This window comes from Giraffa tippelskirchi, chromosome 8, assembly GCF_054371585.1.
Source record: "Giraffa tippelskirchi isolate mGirTip1 chromosome 8, T2T-mGirTip1v1.2.pri, whole genome shotgun sequence".
Classification (NCBI taxonomy): domain Eukaryota; kingdom Metazoa; phylum Chordata; class Mammalia; order Artiodactyla; family Giraffidae; genus Giraffa; species Giraffa tippelskirchi.
Window position 1 is genome coordinate 90,732,548 of NC_137282.1, and position 17,878 is coordinate 90,750,425.

General features: G+C 38.0%; 1 protein-coding gene across 3 annotated transcripts in view; it reads left to right on the forward strand.

Moving 5' to 3' along the window:
• Positions 1-17,878, forward strand: part of PARP8 (poly(ADP-ribose) polymerase family member 8) — a 200,278-nt gene that overhangs the window by 146,470 nt on the left and 35,930 nt on the right. For all 3 annotated transcript variants that reach the window (XM_081521336.1, XM_081521337.1, XM_081521335.1), the window contains exons 13-15: positions 124-688; positions 2,171-2,221; positions 2,317-2,412. In XM_081521336.1, coding sequence (XP_081377462.1) covers positions 124-688; positions 2,171-2,221; positions 2,317-2,412 — 712 coding nt within the window. The remainder of the gene's footprint in view (positions 1-123; positions 689-2,170; positions 2,222-2,316; positions 2,413-17,878) is intronic.

Below are 17,878 nucleotides of genomic sequence, written 5' to 3' on the forward strand. Positions count from 1 at the left end.
TTTTCACTGGATAGGCTGGGTTTAAAAGAGATAGTATTTGTAGTAGTTGATGGAGCCAGACAGGTGTTCTCCACGGTCTGTTACACTCACGATTTGCCCTGTGTTAACTGTTCAATTTCGAAGGTCGCCAAGTTATCCTCCCCCTGGTTGTGGAAAAAGCAAATCCAAACTGAAATCGGAGCAGGACGGGATCTCCAAGACGCACAAGCTCCTGCGGAGGACTTGTTCCAGCACCGTCAAGACGGAGGACGTGTGCGCCCCGAAGCCGCACAGGACCTTCGGTCGCTCGCTGTCCAGCGACCCCCGGGCTGAGCAGGCAGTGACAACCGTTAAGTCGCACAAACTCTTGACCCGCCCCTGCCCTGCAGCCGTCAAACAGGAGGACTGCCTCGCTCTCAAGTCGCACAAACTCTTGACCCGCTCTTGTTCCGGAGACCCGCGCTGTGAGCACAACGCCAGCCTGAAGCCTCACAAACTGTTAAGCAGGTCTTACTCCAGTAACCTCAGAATGGAAGAATTATACGGACTCAAGAATCACAAGTTGCTCAGCAAGTCTTACTCCAGTGCCCCCAAGTCATCCAAAACGGAGCTTTTCAAGGAACCCAACGCAGAGGGCAGGAGGCTCTCTCTTACCTCAGGGCTCATTGGTATCTTAACACCATCGTCATCTTCATCTTCCCAGCCTGCTGTGCGTACATATTTTCATCTTGAGTTCTTAGATGTTAGCCAAGGGGCAGGAGAGGATTTTGTGAGTGTGTTTGTTTTGCAAAGGTCTGGTCAAAGACGCACGGTTTTGTTTTGGGTTTGAAGATGTACTGTTTTTTTTTTCTTTTGAATGTTCCTTTGCATACCAGACATTTGCAGCTAGTACTGGAACGTTTGTTTTGATTCTGGAAAAATAAACGTTCCTGTGGATGTGAGGTCTAGTCCAGATTCCTGTCGTGGGAATGAATGCTCCTAAAAACAGAAGGAAGTCCATTGAATTCACAAAGAAAGCATAGCATTTTTAATGTTTAATTAAGCAGGTTTATCTAATCTCTAGTTTTCTCACATAAGTAGCGGAAGTCAGAGTTTGCCTAAAGATTAAGAATGGTATCCTTCCTGTTGTACATATGCAGAAAGCTTTGCCTGTGAACTTGTAGAGAGAAGTAATAGTTAACCACTGTATCCTAGAGCATCACTTCAAGCTGCTTTCAGTGTCTGCTTTATGAAACTGAAATTGCTTTATCCTGAAGCTGTTTTGTGGTAAAGATGGGGCTGGCGGGAGGCTGTATTAAAACTTAAGTACTTTGGATGGTATTTACTGGGAGTCAGATTTACACAAAGTTTGCCTCTAGAGTGATTAGCATTGTAGCCAGCTTCAGATAAAGAAGCAGACCTATCTTATTTATAATTACATAAAATAATTGACCAAAAGTTTTCTTTGCTTTTAGTAAATTTGTGTGTGTGTGTTGTGGTGCTCTTGTATAGATATATTTCTGAAATTACATTGTAAACTATACCATGAAATTTTGAGTGAAGAAAATATATTTGGCTATGTTGGTAGTTTTAGGTGGACATCCCTAAAAGCCCGTATCTTCTCAAAACTATCAAAGACATAGAGAAAATTGATTTTGTCAGAGTTACATATAAGCAAGTGTCCCATAGTTAGTTTCACTCAAGAAAGATAATTTTAGATATTCTGTGAAAGAAAATGTCTTAGTGTCTTCCCATAATACGTTGTACCGTATTATGTTGAGCATAATATGGTAGTTTAGTATTCTGCCCCTTTCAGCAGCTTGGAGGAATTGTACTCTTTCATACATCCTTGGAGGAATAATTCTATCTAGTTGTAAAATGAGATTGAATAGTCTGAATGATGAGTGGGAGCGTTCAGTGATCAGGGGTAGAGACAGCAAGTTTTTGTGATCATTTAGAGATGCCACTCATTTTTACTAGAAGATCAGAAATTAAGAATGCAATTCATTTAGTTTATAAGCAAAGATTGCGATAATAATGGAGGAAAGAGCTTTATAATAAATTCTAAAATCAGTGTCATAATCAGTGATTTGAGTCACTTACAGGTAATCTTAGAAAATCACATCTGCATTCATTGTTGCAAAAGTAAAACACTGTGATTTATATATTTTCCTAATTAAAAAACATTTTCTTTTTACTTTGCTTCTTATAGCCAAATGGTGCCAAATGCATTCCAATACGAGACCGTGGCTTCCTAGTGCAGGTATGAGCCAAGCCTCTGAAATAGTTTAGCCTTTAGTGGGTTTTCAAATCCTTCTTGAACTTGACTTAATTCTTTCTCTTTATTGTCTTATTCAGACAATTGAGTTTGCTGAACAGCGGATCCCTGTGTTGAATGAGTACTGTGTGGTTTGTGATGAGCCACATGTGTTTCAGAATGGCCCCATGCTTAGGGTAAGTTCTCACTGGTGGAATGTTGGTTTAAAACAGAAATGAAGAAGGTTAAGATATAAACAAGTAAATAATTGCATTTACAGTAAATGCTCTCTATTGAGCCAGTTATTTAATACACAAATTTGTATAGTTTTGACAAATGTATCACTATTTCTAAAGGACTCGGTGAAAGATCAACAAGCAGTTTCACTTTAGGAAAATATTTCTTAACTGTATTTCTTACATGTGCTTATTACCTTGCTGTTTGTCTGTCTTTATATATCTCTGTGTCCATCCATATTGATATGTATATATATGTAAACTTGCAAACACCGTTTTTTCCAAAACCACACAATCTACAATACTTAATGTAAGAAGAATTCCCTGGTGGTCTAGTGGTTAGGACTCCATGCTTTTACTGCCAAAGGCCTGGGTTCAATCCCTGGTCAAGGAACTAAGTCCCCAAAGCCATGCAGTGTGGCAAAAAAAAAAAAACCAGAAGAAAAAGAATAAGATATTTAATATAGAGAGAAATGGGTGTCCTTATTCCAATTAGAAGAGGTATATATAGTAGAATCAGAGAATTAGAGTAAAGATTTCAAAAAAATACCTACTCACACATTTGTGGCATTATTAAGGAAGTATGGAAATGAGAATCAATGTGTAAATGGCATTTTGGGGGAAAATTATCCAATTAAAATTTTTGTGCAGTTTTTTTTATTGAGATAAAATTTCTATAAATATACAATTCACTGTTTTAATGTGTACAATTCAATGTTTTTTTTTTTAATTATATTCTATGCAACTATGACTACTGTCTGTAATTCCAGAATCTATTACCCCAAAAAAGAACCCCTGTAAATGTTAGTAATCATTCCCAATCTTCCCTTCCCCTCATCCTCTGGCAACCACTAATATATTTTCTGTCTCTATGAATTTGCCTATTTTAGACATTTCATATGAATGCACATTAAATTATATATTATGTGGCCATTTTTTTCACTTAGTAGTAAAATATTTTTGAGCTTCATCCATGTAGTGTGTCTCATAATTTATTCCTTTTTGTGGTGGAATAATACTCCTTTATACAGCTATGTGACTTTTGTTTATCCATTCATCAGTTAATGGAATTGCTGGAGACTTGTGTTAACTCCGTTTATCTGTTTCAGGAACTAGCAAACTATTTCTGCCAGTGGCTGTGCCAGTTAGATTTCTAACAGCAGTGTATGATGGGGATCAAGTTTCTCCACATCTTCACCAACACTTGTTATTCACCTCTTTTTTCCTCCAACTATAGCCATCCTAGGAATTGTGAAGTTGTAGCTCATAGTGATTGCTTTGTCCTTTGCTAATGACTAATGATTTGAGCTTCTCTTTATGTGCTTATTGGCCATTTGTATGTCATCTTTGGGGAAATATCTCTTTAAATCCATTGCCCATTTTTTAATTGGATTATTTGTTTTCTTTAGTGAGTTCTAAGAGTTCTTTGTGGCTTCCCTTGTGGCTCAGCTGGTAAAGAATCCACCTGCAGTGTGGGAGACCTGGGTTTGATCCCTTGGGCTGGGAAGATCCCCTGGAGAAGGGAACAGCTACCCACTCCAGTATTCTGGCCTGGAGAATGCCATGGACTGTAGTCCATGAATCGCAGAGTCAGACACGACTGAACGATTTCGACTTCACTTCAAGAGTTCTTTGCATATTCTGAATGCTAGATCATTATCAGAGATATGATTTGCAGGTATTTTCTCCTGTTTTGTGGGTTTTCTTTTTCTCAACTGTGTCCTGTGACACACAAAACTTTTAATGTTAGTGGAATCCAGATTTATCAATTGAGGCATTGCCTAATCCAAGGTAACAAAAATGTATGCCTATACTTCCTTCTAAGAGTTTTATAATTTGTATCTTACATGTACGACATTGAGTTAATTGTTGTTTATGGTCTGAAGTTGAGGTTCAGATTCCTTCTCTTGCATGTGGATATCTAGTTGTCTGTGCACCATTTGTTGAAAAGACTATTCTGGCCTCATTAAATGATATTGTCTCCCTTGTGGAAAATGATATAACCATAGATGTGTGAGTTTGGACTCTTGATTTTATTCCACTGATTGTATGTCACTTCTTATACTTGCACTATACTATCTGAATTACTGTAGCTTTGTAGGAAGTTTGAAATCAAGAGATGTGAATTTTCTAATCTGAAGTGTGAATTTTCTGCCTCTTCTAATCAACATTTTACTAGAGGTTCTAGCCAGGCAGTTAAGAAGAAAGAAATAATAGAAGGTATCCAGGTTAGACAGGAAATACTAAAATGATATCTAATTGCAGATGATTTGTGCACCTTGTGCCAGATGCTCTGGGTAGATATTTTGCATGCTTGAGTGCATGCTCAGTGGCTCAGTCACGTCCAACTCTTTCCGACCCCATGGACTGTAGCCCACCAGGCTCCTTTATCCATGGGATTCTCCAGGCAAGAATACTGGAGTGGGTTGCCATTCCCTCTTCCAGGGGATCTTCTTGACCCAGGAGTTGAACCTGCGTCTCCTGTATTGGCAGGCAGATTGTTTACCACTGAGCCACCTGGGTAGCCCCAGGTATTTTGCATACTGCTTCCTTATTTGATTTTCACAGAACTCTGTGGTTTAGGTATTTTTATGCTCATGGTGCAGCTAAGGAGATTAAGATTCAAAGAGGGTAGGCAGTTTCCTTAGCATCCTCCCCAGCTACGTGACTGGAAGCTGAACTTTGAACCTGATTCTGTCCGATTTCAAAACTGCATCACAAACATTATTAAACGCTTTATGAATATAAGGCACCATGCTAGAGTCTGTTGCACTTTTTAAGAGAAGTTTATCCTATGTGTTTGAAAAGATAAATTATAAAGCCTGGAAACAGGTAATTTTATTAGAACACTTGTCTTTCAAGATTTATGTTATGAAAACATATATAACAGCCATTAATGAGCACAGTCGGCTGTCAGGTTTTATGATATATTTGTTTCATTTTATTGTTTCTGGAAAACATATAAAAAAGTTTTTCTTGCCCCTCATATGCTATTTTTAACAGTTACTCCTCTCAAAGAGATATATTGCTATTCTGAAACCAAATTAACTGACTCAGCATTTATTTTGGTAAAGATTTGTACAAGATTGTTATTTTCATTCGATACACAGAAATGTATAGTTATGATGAAAGGAGAAAGAATCATTTTATCATGTTCATTTATCCCACTAAGGAGGCTCATCTTTATTCTGTTTGTCATTGCGCATCTGTGGACCTTGATTTATTTCTTAATCCATGGCAGTAATATTTTCATTGCAGAATATAATAGTCATGTTATTAATAGCATAAGCTTTTGGGGTGGTTTTTTTTGCCATCATGTTTTTGAAGTGCCTTACATGGATATTCCCTGGTGGCTGGGCTTCCCTTGTAGCTCAGCTGGTAAAGAATCTGCTTGCAATGTGGGAGGCCTGGGTTCCATCCCTGGGTTGGGAAGATCCCCTGGAGAAGGGAAAGGCTACCCACTGCAGTGTTCTGGCCTGGAGAATTCCATGGACAGTACAGTCCATGGGGTCACAAAGAGTTGGATATGACTGAGCAACTTTCACTACGTGGATTACCTTGTTTAATCCTTGTAATAACCCTATAAGGATGGATATTACTACCCCTGCTTTATGGATGAGGAAAACAGTAATTTTTTTTAATGTCGTAATGCTAGGAATTGATAGGGACAGGATTTGAATCCTGGCAGAATGGCTCCAAGGCCATGGTTCTCAATCATAATGCTACTCTTGACTTACATACTTGAACTGACTACTTTTACGTCCTGGAAATTGACTACACTTGGTGTTGGGAGTTTGCTCTTCCCGGTTTACTTACTGGCAGTCATTCCAATAATAGGTCATAGAAAGATCATAGTTGATATTAGTATTCTCTGTGCCTTGCTCCAAGTCCTATTTTACTTTATCTCTGTCTTTCTGTACCAGTTAAGTATGCTGTATATTTATAGAAATGGAAATGCTTTTGTAAGGAAGAGTGAAGACAACATTTTTAAATAAATATAGTTTGTCAAGTGGTTTTATGTTGCTGTAATTCAGGCTGATATCTAAGGAAATCAGAAACCTTACTTTCTTAAATAGTAAGATAAGTGACATGAAATCAGATCAGGAAATGAAAATAGAGAAACATCTCATATTCAAAGGAAGAAGGGTAAACAGAATACCTCCTTGTTGTATTAAACAGGTATTTCACTTAAATCAGGCATATTCATTTTTTCTTTCTTATATTTCCATTGCAATGTATTTTGCTATAATTTCAATAATAGTGATTCATTTCAATAATGTATAACAATTTTTACAAATGTAATTTCCTATGGATAGTAATCAATAAATGGACTCATTGTTCACTTATTCTCAGCCCATGTAACACATTAAAAACTGCAGTAAATCCCCAAGCTATAAAAAGGTGATGTTATAGCCCCATGGGTGATTAAATGGTTAGATAGAATTGTTTCCATAGATTTTCTGCCTCATGTTTGTTACATTTGTTAGATTTCTCTGTCAAAATTCAAACTGTTTCTCACTTTTTTTCTCTTTTCTTCAAGCCTGATTGTTTTTTAAATGACATAACTCTCCATTTACTCCTGTTTCCCAAATGTCCTAAAATTTTAGTCACTAATTTCCTCTTCTGTCACTTTCCTCAGAGGTCTTGGCAAGCTTATCACACTTTTGCAACATGAGGAACTAAACTACCTATTTAGAAATATCACAAGACTCTGATTTTCTCTTTTGTTTACAGAGGTTATAAATATCACCCTCGGGTGGGTTCTGACATGTAATACTTTCAGTTCAGTTCAGTTCAGTCGCTCAGTCGTGTCCGACTCTTTGTGACCCCATGAACCGCAGCACACCAGGCTTCCCTGTCCATCACCAACTTCCGGAGTCTACCCAAACCCATGTCCATCGAGTCGGTGATGCCATCCAGCCATCTCATCCTCTGTCGTCCCCTTCTCCTCCTGCCCCTAATCCTTCCCAGCATCAGGGTCTCTTCCAATGAGTCAACTCTTCACATGAGGTGGCCAAAGTATTGGAGTTTCAGCTTCAACATCAGTCCTTCCAATGAACACCCAGGACTGATCTCCTTTAGGATGGACTGGTTGGATCTTCTTGCAGTCCAAGGGACTCTCAAGAGTCTTCTCCAACAACACAGTTCAAAAACATCAATTCTTCAGTGCTCAGCTTTCTTTATAGTCCAACTCTCACATCCATACATGACCACTGGAAAAACCATAGGCTTCACCAGACAGACCTTTGTTGGCAAAGTAATGTCTCTGCTTTTAAATATGCTATCTAGGTTGGTCATAACCTTCCTTCCAAGGAGTAAGCATCTTTTAATTTCATGGCTGCAATCACTATCAGCAGTGATTTTGGAGCCCCCAAAAATAAAGTCTGATACTGTTCCCACTATTTCCCCATCTATTTGCCATGAAGTGATGGGACCAGATGCCATGATCTTAGTTTTCTGAATGTTGAGCTTTAAGCCAACTTTTTCACTCTCCTCTTTCACTTTCATCAAGAGGCTCTTTAGTTCTTCTTCACTTTCTGCCATAAGGGTGGTGTCATCTGCACATCTGAGGTTATTGATATTTCTCCTGGCAATCTTGATGCCAGCTTGTGTTTCTTCCAGCCCAGCATTTCTCATGATATACTCTGCATATAAGTTAAATAAGCGGTGTGACAATATACAGCCTTGACGTACTCCTTTTCCTATTTGGAACCAGTCTGTTGTTCCATGTCCAGTTCTAACTGTTGCTTCCTGACCTGCAGACAGGTTTCTCAAGAGACAGGTCAGATGGTCTGGTATTCCCATCTCTTTCAGAATTTTCCACAGTTTATTGTGATCCACACAGTCAAAGGCTTTGGCATAGTCAATAAAGGAGAAATAGATGTTTTTCTGGAACTTTCTTGCTTTTTTGATGATCCAGCGGATGTTGGCAATTTGATCTCTGGTTCCTCTGCCTTTTCTGAAACCAGCTTGAACATCTGGAAGTTCACAGTTCACGTATTGCTGAAGCCTGGCTTGGAGAATTTTGAGCATTCCTTTACTAGTGTGTGAGATGAGTGCAATTGTTTGGTAGTTCGAGCATTCTTTGGCATTGCCTTTCTTTGGGATTGGAATGAAAACTGACCTTTTCCAGTCCTGTGGCCACTGCTGAGTTTTCCAGATTTGCTGGCATATTGAGTGCAGCACTTTCGCAGCATCACGTTTGAGGATTTGAAATAGCTCAACTGGAATTCCATCACCTCCACTAGCTTTGTTCGTAGTGATGCTTTCTAAGGCCCACTTGACTTCACAGTCCAGGATGTTTGGCTCTAGGTGAGTGATCACACCATCGTGATTATCTGGGTCGTGAAGATCTTTTTTGTACAGTTCTTCTGTGTATTCTTGCCACCTCTTCTTAATATTTCCTGCTTCTGTTAGGTCCATACCATTTCTGTCATTTATCAAGCCTATCTTTTCATGAAATGTCCCCTTGGTATCTCTAATTTTCTTGAAGAGATCTCTAGTCTTTCCCATTCTGTTGTTTTCCTCTATTTCTTTGCATTGATCACTGAGGAAGGCTTTCTTATCTCTCCTTGCTATTTTTTGGAACTCTGCATTTAGATGGGAATATCTTTCCTTTTCTCCTTTGCTTTTCTCTTCTCTTCTTTTCACAGCTATTTGTAAGTCCTCCTCAGACAGCCATTTTGCTTTTTTACATTTCTTTTTCATGGGGATGGTCTTGATCCCTGTCTCCTGTACAATGTCACGAACCTCTGTCCATAGTTCATCAGGCACTCTGTCTATCAGATCTCGCCCCTTAAATCTATTTCTCACTTCCACTGTATAATCATAAGGGATTTGATTTAGGTCATACCTGAATGGACTAGTGGTTTTCCCTACTTTCTTCAATTTAAGTCTGAAATTGGCAATAAGGAGTTCATGATCTGAGCCACAGTCCGCCCCCGGTCTTGTTTTTGCTGACTGTATAGAGCTTCTCCATCTTTGGCTACAAAGAATATAATCAATCTGATCTGCATAAAGCTCATATTATCAGGAGGGTTGTTCAGAGTCCCAGAATTTCAGTTTGACAGTACAGTGTGCAATCCCATCAGAAAACCAAACCAAAACCAAATTACTAGTTCTCTACATTTTGGAATCAGCTAGAGTGTTAATGCAGTAGACTGTTCTGGTGATGCTTTAGAATGTTGATTTTGGACTTCATCAAGTGTGTTTGCAAAAGAGGAAAAGGAGTATTTACTGCCAGAATCACCACTGTTTTTATCAGCCTGTAAATTCCTAGTGCCCTTGTCTTTTTGTTATACTCACCTTAAACCCCATTTTTGGATCAATGCAGTTGTTTGTCTTCTTTGAACCCTGTATGTGAGCTGCTGAATCCTATTGGAGAAAACCACTCACGTGGTTGTGTGGCTTAGTATCCCTACAAAATTGGAACTTTGTCAGTGACACCGGGTGTTTGTTCTCTGTGTCCCTGGTTAACAGACTTTCTTGTTTCCCACATCAGTATGTGATAAAAGAATTATGATCTTGTTTTCTTCTCCTGCCCTGTGGAAATGTCCCACATTACTTGCTTTGTGTTATCAGGCCTGAGATTCCCCTGTCACCTCTTGAGAATAATGCTCCATCCCACTAAAGTCAAGTTAAAGAAACCCATGAATCTAATAATTTTTGTACCCAGTTTTGGTGTGGACCTTAGACAAATGTTTGTAGCTGAGGTTCTTGTTTTCAGAGTAAAGTTAACAACACTCAGCTATAGTTTGGTCATAGCTTAAGGCACTCCCAAACCAATCTTGAGAAACTGCTGCTGCTGCTGCTGCTAAGTCGCTTCGGTCGTGTCCGACTCTGTGTGACCCTATAAACGACAGCCCTCCAGGCTCCCCTGTCCCTGGGATTCTCCAGGCAAGAACACTGGAGTGGGTTGCCATTTCCTTCTCCAATGCATGAAAGTGAAAAGTGAAAGGAAAGTCGCTCAGTCATGTCCGACTTGTAGCGACCCCATGGACTGCAGCCTACCAGGCTCCTCAGTCCATGGGATTTTCTAGGCAAGAGTACTGGAGTGGCTTGCCATTGCCTTCTCTGCTTGAGAAACAGTATGTGGGTAAACCTGGATATGTCCCATTTTACCTAAGAGGAAAACAGGTAGGTCTTCTTGTATTTAGTCTGACCTTCATACCTTAATATTTAGAGAATGGATGAAAAAGCATAGCCAATTTTCTCCCCTCAAATCCATTTCACAGAAGTTAACGTTGCAAGTTTTGAATTAACAGGTCAAACTAAATAATTATGCCAAAAAACTTTTAGTAAAAATATAAATATTTTTACATCCAAATTGAGCAGAAATTGGTTTTAATAATCAAACAACAGCTTTAGTTTTATGAGACAGTAGGGACCAGCATGTATATTGAAGCCTAACCAGGCCTGATCCTATTTCATTGTGGATCTGTTTTGATCTCTGTGGGATTACTGTCTTTCCTAATCGACAGTAAATCTTAACTTGCTCCAAATGTGTCTTTCTTCCAAACCATTAACCCAAGTACTGACTATAAAACTGGAAATACAGAAAATTAAAGGCTTGTAGGTTTTGTGTTTCTAGTCAATATTCTTAATTATTCTCATATGTTTTCAACACTAGTTTTTTTTTTTTAATTATGAAGTTGTATTTACATTGCTCATTTCTATTTTAGCGAGAAATGCTTTAGAAACAAATTAAGAATTTTGATAAACTACCGGTATGAAAATAAAAGTACCACGTCATGATATGCTTCAATGAAAATTCTTATTAAACACGTATTTTTATATATAGATTGAGTTAACATAAGTAGAAGAGACAAGGCTTCCCAGCTGGCTCCAGTGGCAAAGAAAGTGCCTGCCAAGGCAGGAGATTTGAGGGACATGAGTTCAATCCCTGGGTCAGAAAGATCCCTGGAGGAGGGCATGGCAACCCACTCTAGTCCTCCAGTATTCTTGCTTGGAGAATGCCCCTGGACAGAGGAGCCTGGCAGGCTACAGTCCATAGGGTTGCAAAGAGTTGAACATGACTGAGCAACTTTCACACACTATCCAGCTTACCTAATAGTGTTAATATTTCGATAGCTCTCTATACCTCAAGGAGATTTTATAATCTTTATCTCACTTGATTCTTCTCTCTTGGTCCTTTTATCAACCTGGTGAACTAGATCTGATTTTATACCTGTTTTGTAGCTGGGAAAACTGAACTGTGCACATAAGCTCCAGCTGGAACAACATCCATGTTCATCTGTTTTATATATTGAGCTTACATGAAATATTTTGTTTGAAAAAAACTATCACAGCAAAAAAGGGTTTGAAAACCACTCACCTACACTGTGCTATATATAAATACAAAGCTGGATTCTTGCTGTTATTTCTGTTTTTAGTAGGAAGTAATTTAAATTCATTGAAAACACAAAATTTCTGAAATGCAGTTAGATTCTAAAATATTCTTTAGGGCTTAAAATCATTTTTTGAATCATGTTTTTACTGCTCACATTTAAATTGTTTTGATTCAAGTAAAATTAAAAATGTATTCATTTTAGCTTAAAAATTTCTAAAATGAATCTTAATTTAGGGACATGTACAGTTCCTCATGTTTTTAAACAGTGCATAGTGAATGTTATATTGCGGATATATTATGTATATTATGTGTAATGGCAGGAGAGGCTTGCCATGGTTTTACAGTTTAAGTTATCAGGACTAATTGTTTGAAGGCAATATAATAGTATAACATTAAGAATAGGTAATAATTTATAAATTGAAGCTAATAGATTTCTTGTAAACTTGAATTAGTAAATAATATACATTTTGGGTGATATTTAGGCGTATATACTTTATTAAGTCATGTTTAATAAAACATACAGTTTTGCTTATCCAGCAGTAGCTATTCCATGAGTATGTTTTATTTTGAATTGAGGCTGGAGTTTTCTATGCAAATAATATAGTGATAGCAGATTTTCTTGGGAGCAGGCACTGGCTGGCAGTCTGCTCAAGGTGGGAGAATGTTAATTGCAATATAACTGTATATTTTATTAAGGAGGAATGAATCACTTGCTTTGCTGGAATAACATGTCCTTTCTGTGAGACATCTAGTCTCGATTACTTGTGATTTGAGAACTTCTTTTAGTACGCCATCTTGTGTTGACATTTTGAACTCCTCATATAAAATGTGGATAAACAGTTATCTACAAAAACTAGATTGGCAAATAATTATCTGAAAATTAAGCTTATTTATATCTTGAATACTCTATTGAATGTTCTAGTAAAATGATTGATAGATGTAACATTGTTTTTTTAAAATTCGCTGGCATTTATTTAGTGTGGTGGTGATGGTGTTTAGTCTCTAAGTTGTGTTTAACTCTTTTTGTGACCCCATGGACTGTAGCCCACTAGGCCCCTCTATCCATGGGATTTCCCAGGCAAAAATACTGGAGTGGGTTGCCATTTCTTTCTCCAGGGAATCTTTTTGACCCAGGAATTGAATCTGTGTCTCCTGCATTGGCAGGCGGATTCTTTACCACTGAGCCACATGGGAACCCCTATTATGGTACATAAATTAATTACAATATTACTACCTTTATCATTTCTATTTTAAAAATAAAGATAAAATTATTTTTATAAGAATACTTTTCTATTATTTTTATAAGAATACTTTATTCCCTGAATATGTGTGTGAATATACATACATACATATATATTAGAATGATCACAAAATAAATATAATTAACTATCCAAGGTTCAAGAAGTCAGACATAGGAAGACAAATATCATATGATATCACTTATATGTGGAATCTTTTTTAAAAGGTTATACATGTACTTATTTATAAAACAGAAGTAGAGTTGTGAATGTAGAAGACAAAGCTACTTAGGGGAAATAGGGGGAGGGATAAATTGAGAGATTGGGATTAACACAAGAGTATATATAAAATAGAAAACTAGTGAGAACCTGCTGTCTAGCACAGGGAGCTCCACTCCGTACTCTGTAATGGCCTATATAGGAAAAGAACCTAAAATATATGTAAATGTATAACTGATTCATTTTGTTGTATACCTGAAACTTACATTATAAATTAGCTATACTCCAATCAATTATTTTTAATTTAAAAGAAACTAAAAAAAAATTTCCAGGGTTCAAATAAAAAATTTTAAAAATGATCATTGCTTGTATATACTAAATGAGCCTTATCGTGATATTCAGCTTTAGGATTGATGGATTTTAGTCATAAAAAAACCCTGTATGGTTATTTGGCAATAGTATTATTAAAAACAAAGTACCTTCTGTGTCTCTATTTACTTCCTCAGTGAACTTTGGGTATCTGGAATATGAATTAATTCCTGTGGCCCTTTAATGATTTCCAAAGTTTACCTTCCCCTGGATTCTTTTTTGTTTACAGTTTCATTATACTCAAACATCAATATAATGTTTGACACTATAGTAAGTGTGCAATAAAATGGTTGCTCCTATTATTTCACACCATACCATGCTCCCAGAAAGTGAACAAAAGCAACAACCCACTCTCAGTGGGAGGAATTGAGGGGCAGCCGTACATGCACCTAGAAACACATGAAAAAATAGAAGATTAAGTTAAATGCCAAAGTAAAAGTAGTAGAAACTGAACAGTCTGCTCTAAGTTTATCCAAGTGCATACAGCAGTGTGTGTAGCTTGAGTCTGGATGAAGAACTTTGTCCAGTTAATTTCCTGCCATAGGTAGTTTTTCCTGATGTTTCTGAAATAGAATCTGTCTTTTTAAGACTGACAAAGAAAATACATCAATTTATTTGAGGGGATATTTTCTTTGGGTAATGTCAATCAGAAATCTTTGTGTGATTGGCGTTTTGTCTACAAAGCCACCACGCGGGCTCATTCTGAGCATAAAGGGTGCTCAGTATGGGGCTGTGCTTCCCCACTAGTTAAGCGGTGGACGAAGTCATCCTCTGAAGTCAGTGAGCATGGGAGCAGTGGCACTAACAAATACGTCTCTCTGCTGTGCCGGGCACCACGGGCTGCATCGTGTTAGGCTTCATCAGCTACCTAATGCAATGTAACTCAGGAGATGAGATAAATCAAACAGATGACACTGTATTAGATTTGAAGGATGAGAGCTCTTCCAAAGCAATTGCAGAGTGTATATTTCAATGCTGTTGACTTCAGGAGGTTATTGAAGTCAAAAATGTTTGCAACAAAACCAGTCTTTCAAGAGTTAGGTGGCAAGTAAGCAGAGTCATGCTTATTTCTTCCAGAGAAAATTACCTAGGAAGAAATGGAATTCTCCTTTGTAGATTTGTTTTACACAGCTTTGGGATTGAACCTCAGTTTTTACTATATCACCAGCTTAGATGTCCGCTTTCAAATGCATCTTCTGTGCAAATGTGTATTAATTTAAATGCATCTTCCGTGCAAATGTGTATTACGCAAGCAAGATGGATTTTCCACTTAAAGGATATATTTTGTGCATGCATGCTCAGTCATGTCCGACTCTGCGACTGCATGGACTGCAGCCTCCCAGGCTCCTCTGTCCATGAGGTTCTCCAGGCAAGAATACTGGAGTGGGTTGCCATGCCCTCCTCCAGGGGATCTTCCTGACCTGGGGCTTGAACCTGCATCTTCTGTTTTGTCAGGTGAATTCTTTACCACTGAGCCACCTGGGATAGATCCAAAGGATATTTTCACATATTGCTAAATCATTCTGAGTGCTAGTGCCTAAAACTAACTGAAATGACTTTTTAATCATATTTTTGACTATATCAGTAAAATGGCTATGTACTAATTGTTACTTATGTTTAGTTATGTTTAGAAATTTAATTTTTTAAAATAAAGTGATAGTTCTTCCCGTCCCATCTCCAGTTTTATTGAGATATAAGTGGCATACAGCACTGTATAACTTTAAGGTATACAGCATAACGATTTGTCTTACATGCCTCATGAAATGATTATCACAGTAAGTTTAGAATATCCATCATCTCATATTAATACAAAATGAAAGAAAAAAGAGAAAAACTTTTTTTCCTTGTGATGAGAACTCTTAGGATTTTAGTCTCTTTTGTATGTCACATAAAAGCTGGATTTAGAAAAGGCAGAGGAACCAGAGATTGATCAATTTGCCAACATCCGTTGGATCATCGAAAAAGCAAGAGAGTTCCAGGAAAAGATCTACTTCTGCTTTGCTTATTATGTCAGTCTTTGACTGTGAGGTTCACAACAAACTGGAAAATTCTTAAAGAGATGGGAATATCAGACCCTCTTAACCTGCCTCCTGAGAAATCTGTATGCAGGTCAAGAAGCAACAGTTAGAACTGAACATGGAACAACGGACTGGTTCCAAATTGGGAAAGGAGTATATCAAGGCTGTATATTGTCACCCTGCTTATTTAATTTGTATGCATAGTACATCATGAGAAATGTCAGGCTGAATGAAGCACAAGTTGGAATCAAGATTGCGGGGAGAAATATCAATAACCTCAGATATGCAGGTGACACCACCCTTATGGCAGAAAGCGAAGAAGAACTAAAGAGTCTCTTAATGAAAGTGAAACAGGAGAGTGAAAACTTTGTCTTAAAACTCAACATTCGGAAAACTGAGATCATGGCATCCATTCCCATCACTTCATGGCAAATAGATGGGGAAACAATGGAAACAGTGAAAGACTTTATTTTCGGGGGCTGCAAAATCACTTCATATGGTGACTGCAGCCATAAAATTAAAAGACACTTGGTCCTTGGAAGAAAAGCTATGACCAACCTAGACAGCATATTAAAAAGCAGAGAGACATTACTTTGCCAACAAGGGTCCGTCTGCTCAAAGCTATGGTTTTTCCAGTAGTCATGTATGGATGTGAGAGTTGGACTATAAAGAAAGCTAAGTGCCGAAGAATTGATGCTTTTGAACTGTGGTGTTGGAAAAGACTCTTGAGAGTCCCTTGGACTTCAAGGAGATCCAACCAGTCCATCCTAAAGGAGATCAGTGCTGAATATTCATTGGAAGGACTGATGTTGAAGCTGAAACTCCAATACTTTGGCCACCTGATGGGAAGAAGTTACTCATTTGAAAAGACCCTGATCCTGGCAGGAGGAGAAGGGGATGACAAAGGATGAGATGGTTGGATGGCATCACCGACTATGGACATGAGTTTGAGAAAGCTCTGTGAGTTAGTGATGCACAGGGTAGCCTGGTGTGCTGCAGTCCATGGGGTCCCAAAGAGTTGGACACAACTGAGCGACTGAACTGAACTGATATGTAACATACACCAGTGTTAACTGTATTAATTATGTTGTACATTATGTCCCTACTAGTTATTTATCTTGTAATTGGAAGTTTGCACCTTTAGACCACCTCCATCCAATTTCCTCTCCCTCTACACTTCCACTTCTGGTAACCACAAATCTGTTCTCTTCTTCTATGAGTTTGTTTGTGTTTGAAGTATAATTGACCTACATAGAACACTTTGATAGTTCCTGGTGCACAATGTAGTGATTTGATATTTCTGTACGTTACAAAATGATCACCACAGTAACTCTAGTTACTGTCTGACACCATAAAAGATGCTACATTATTGTTGACTATCTTCCCCACACTGTGGATTTCATCCCTGTGACTGTGTATTTGGTAAATGGAAGTTCATACCTCTTAATCTCCCTCATCTGTTTTCTCTCTTCCTACCACCTCCTTCCCTCCTGGCAACCACCTGTTTGTTCTCTGTGTCTGTAACTCTGCTTATATTTTGTTACGGTTCCTCATTTGTTTTGTTTTCTTAGATGCATATAAGTGAAGTCATACAGTATTTGTCTTTCTCTGATTTATTTCAGTGAGCATAATGTTCTTGCAAATGGCAACATTGTATTCTTTTTTTATGACTGAGTGGTATTCCATTTTATTTATATATACCACATCTCCTTTATCCATTCATCTATAAATGGGCACTTATGTTGCTTCCATACTGAGACTATTGTAGATAATATTTATATAGTATTTCTTCCTTTTTAAGAATTTTTATTTACTGATTGATTTTTGGTTGTGCCAGGTCTTTGTTACTGCACAGACTTGTCTCTAGTTGTGGCAAGTGGAGGCCATACTCGAGTTGTGTTGTGTGGGCTTCTCACTGCGGTGGCTTCTCTTGTTGTGGAGAATGGGCTCTGGATGGGTGGGCTTCGGTAGATGTGGCTCCCCAGCTCTAGAGCACAGGCTCAGTAGTTGTGGCCTCAGACTTATCATGTGCTGCATCATGTGGGATCCTTGTGGATCACGAATAGAACCCATGTTTCCTGCATTGGCAGACCAATTCTTTACCACTGAGCCACCAGGAAGCCCCTCTTCCTTTTTATTAATAATATTCTAAAACTTTGCACTTTCTATTTATTATAAAGAATATCATACATTTAATTTAGGAATTGGAAGATGGTAAAAAAATGTTGAATTGA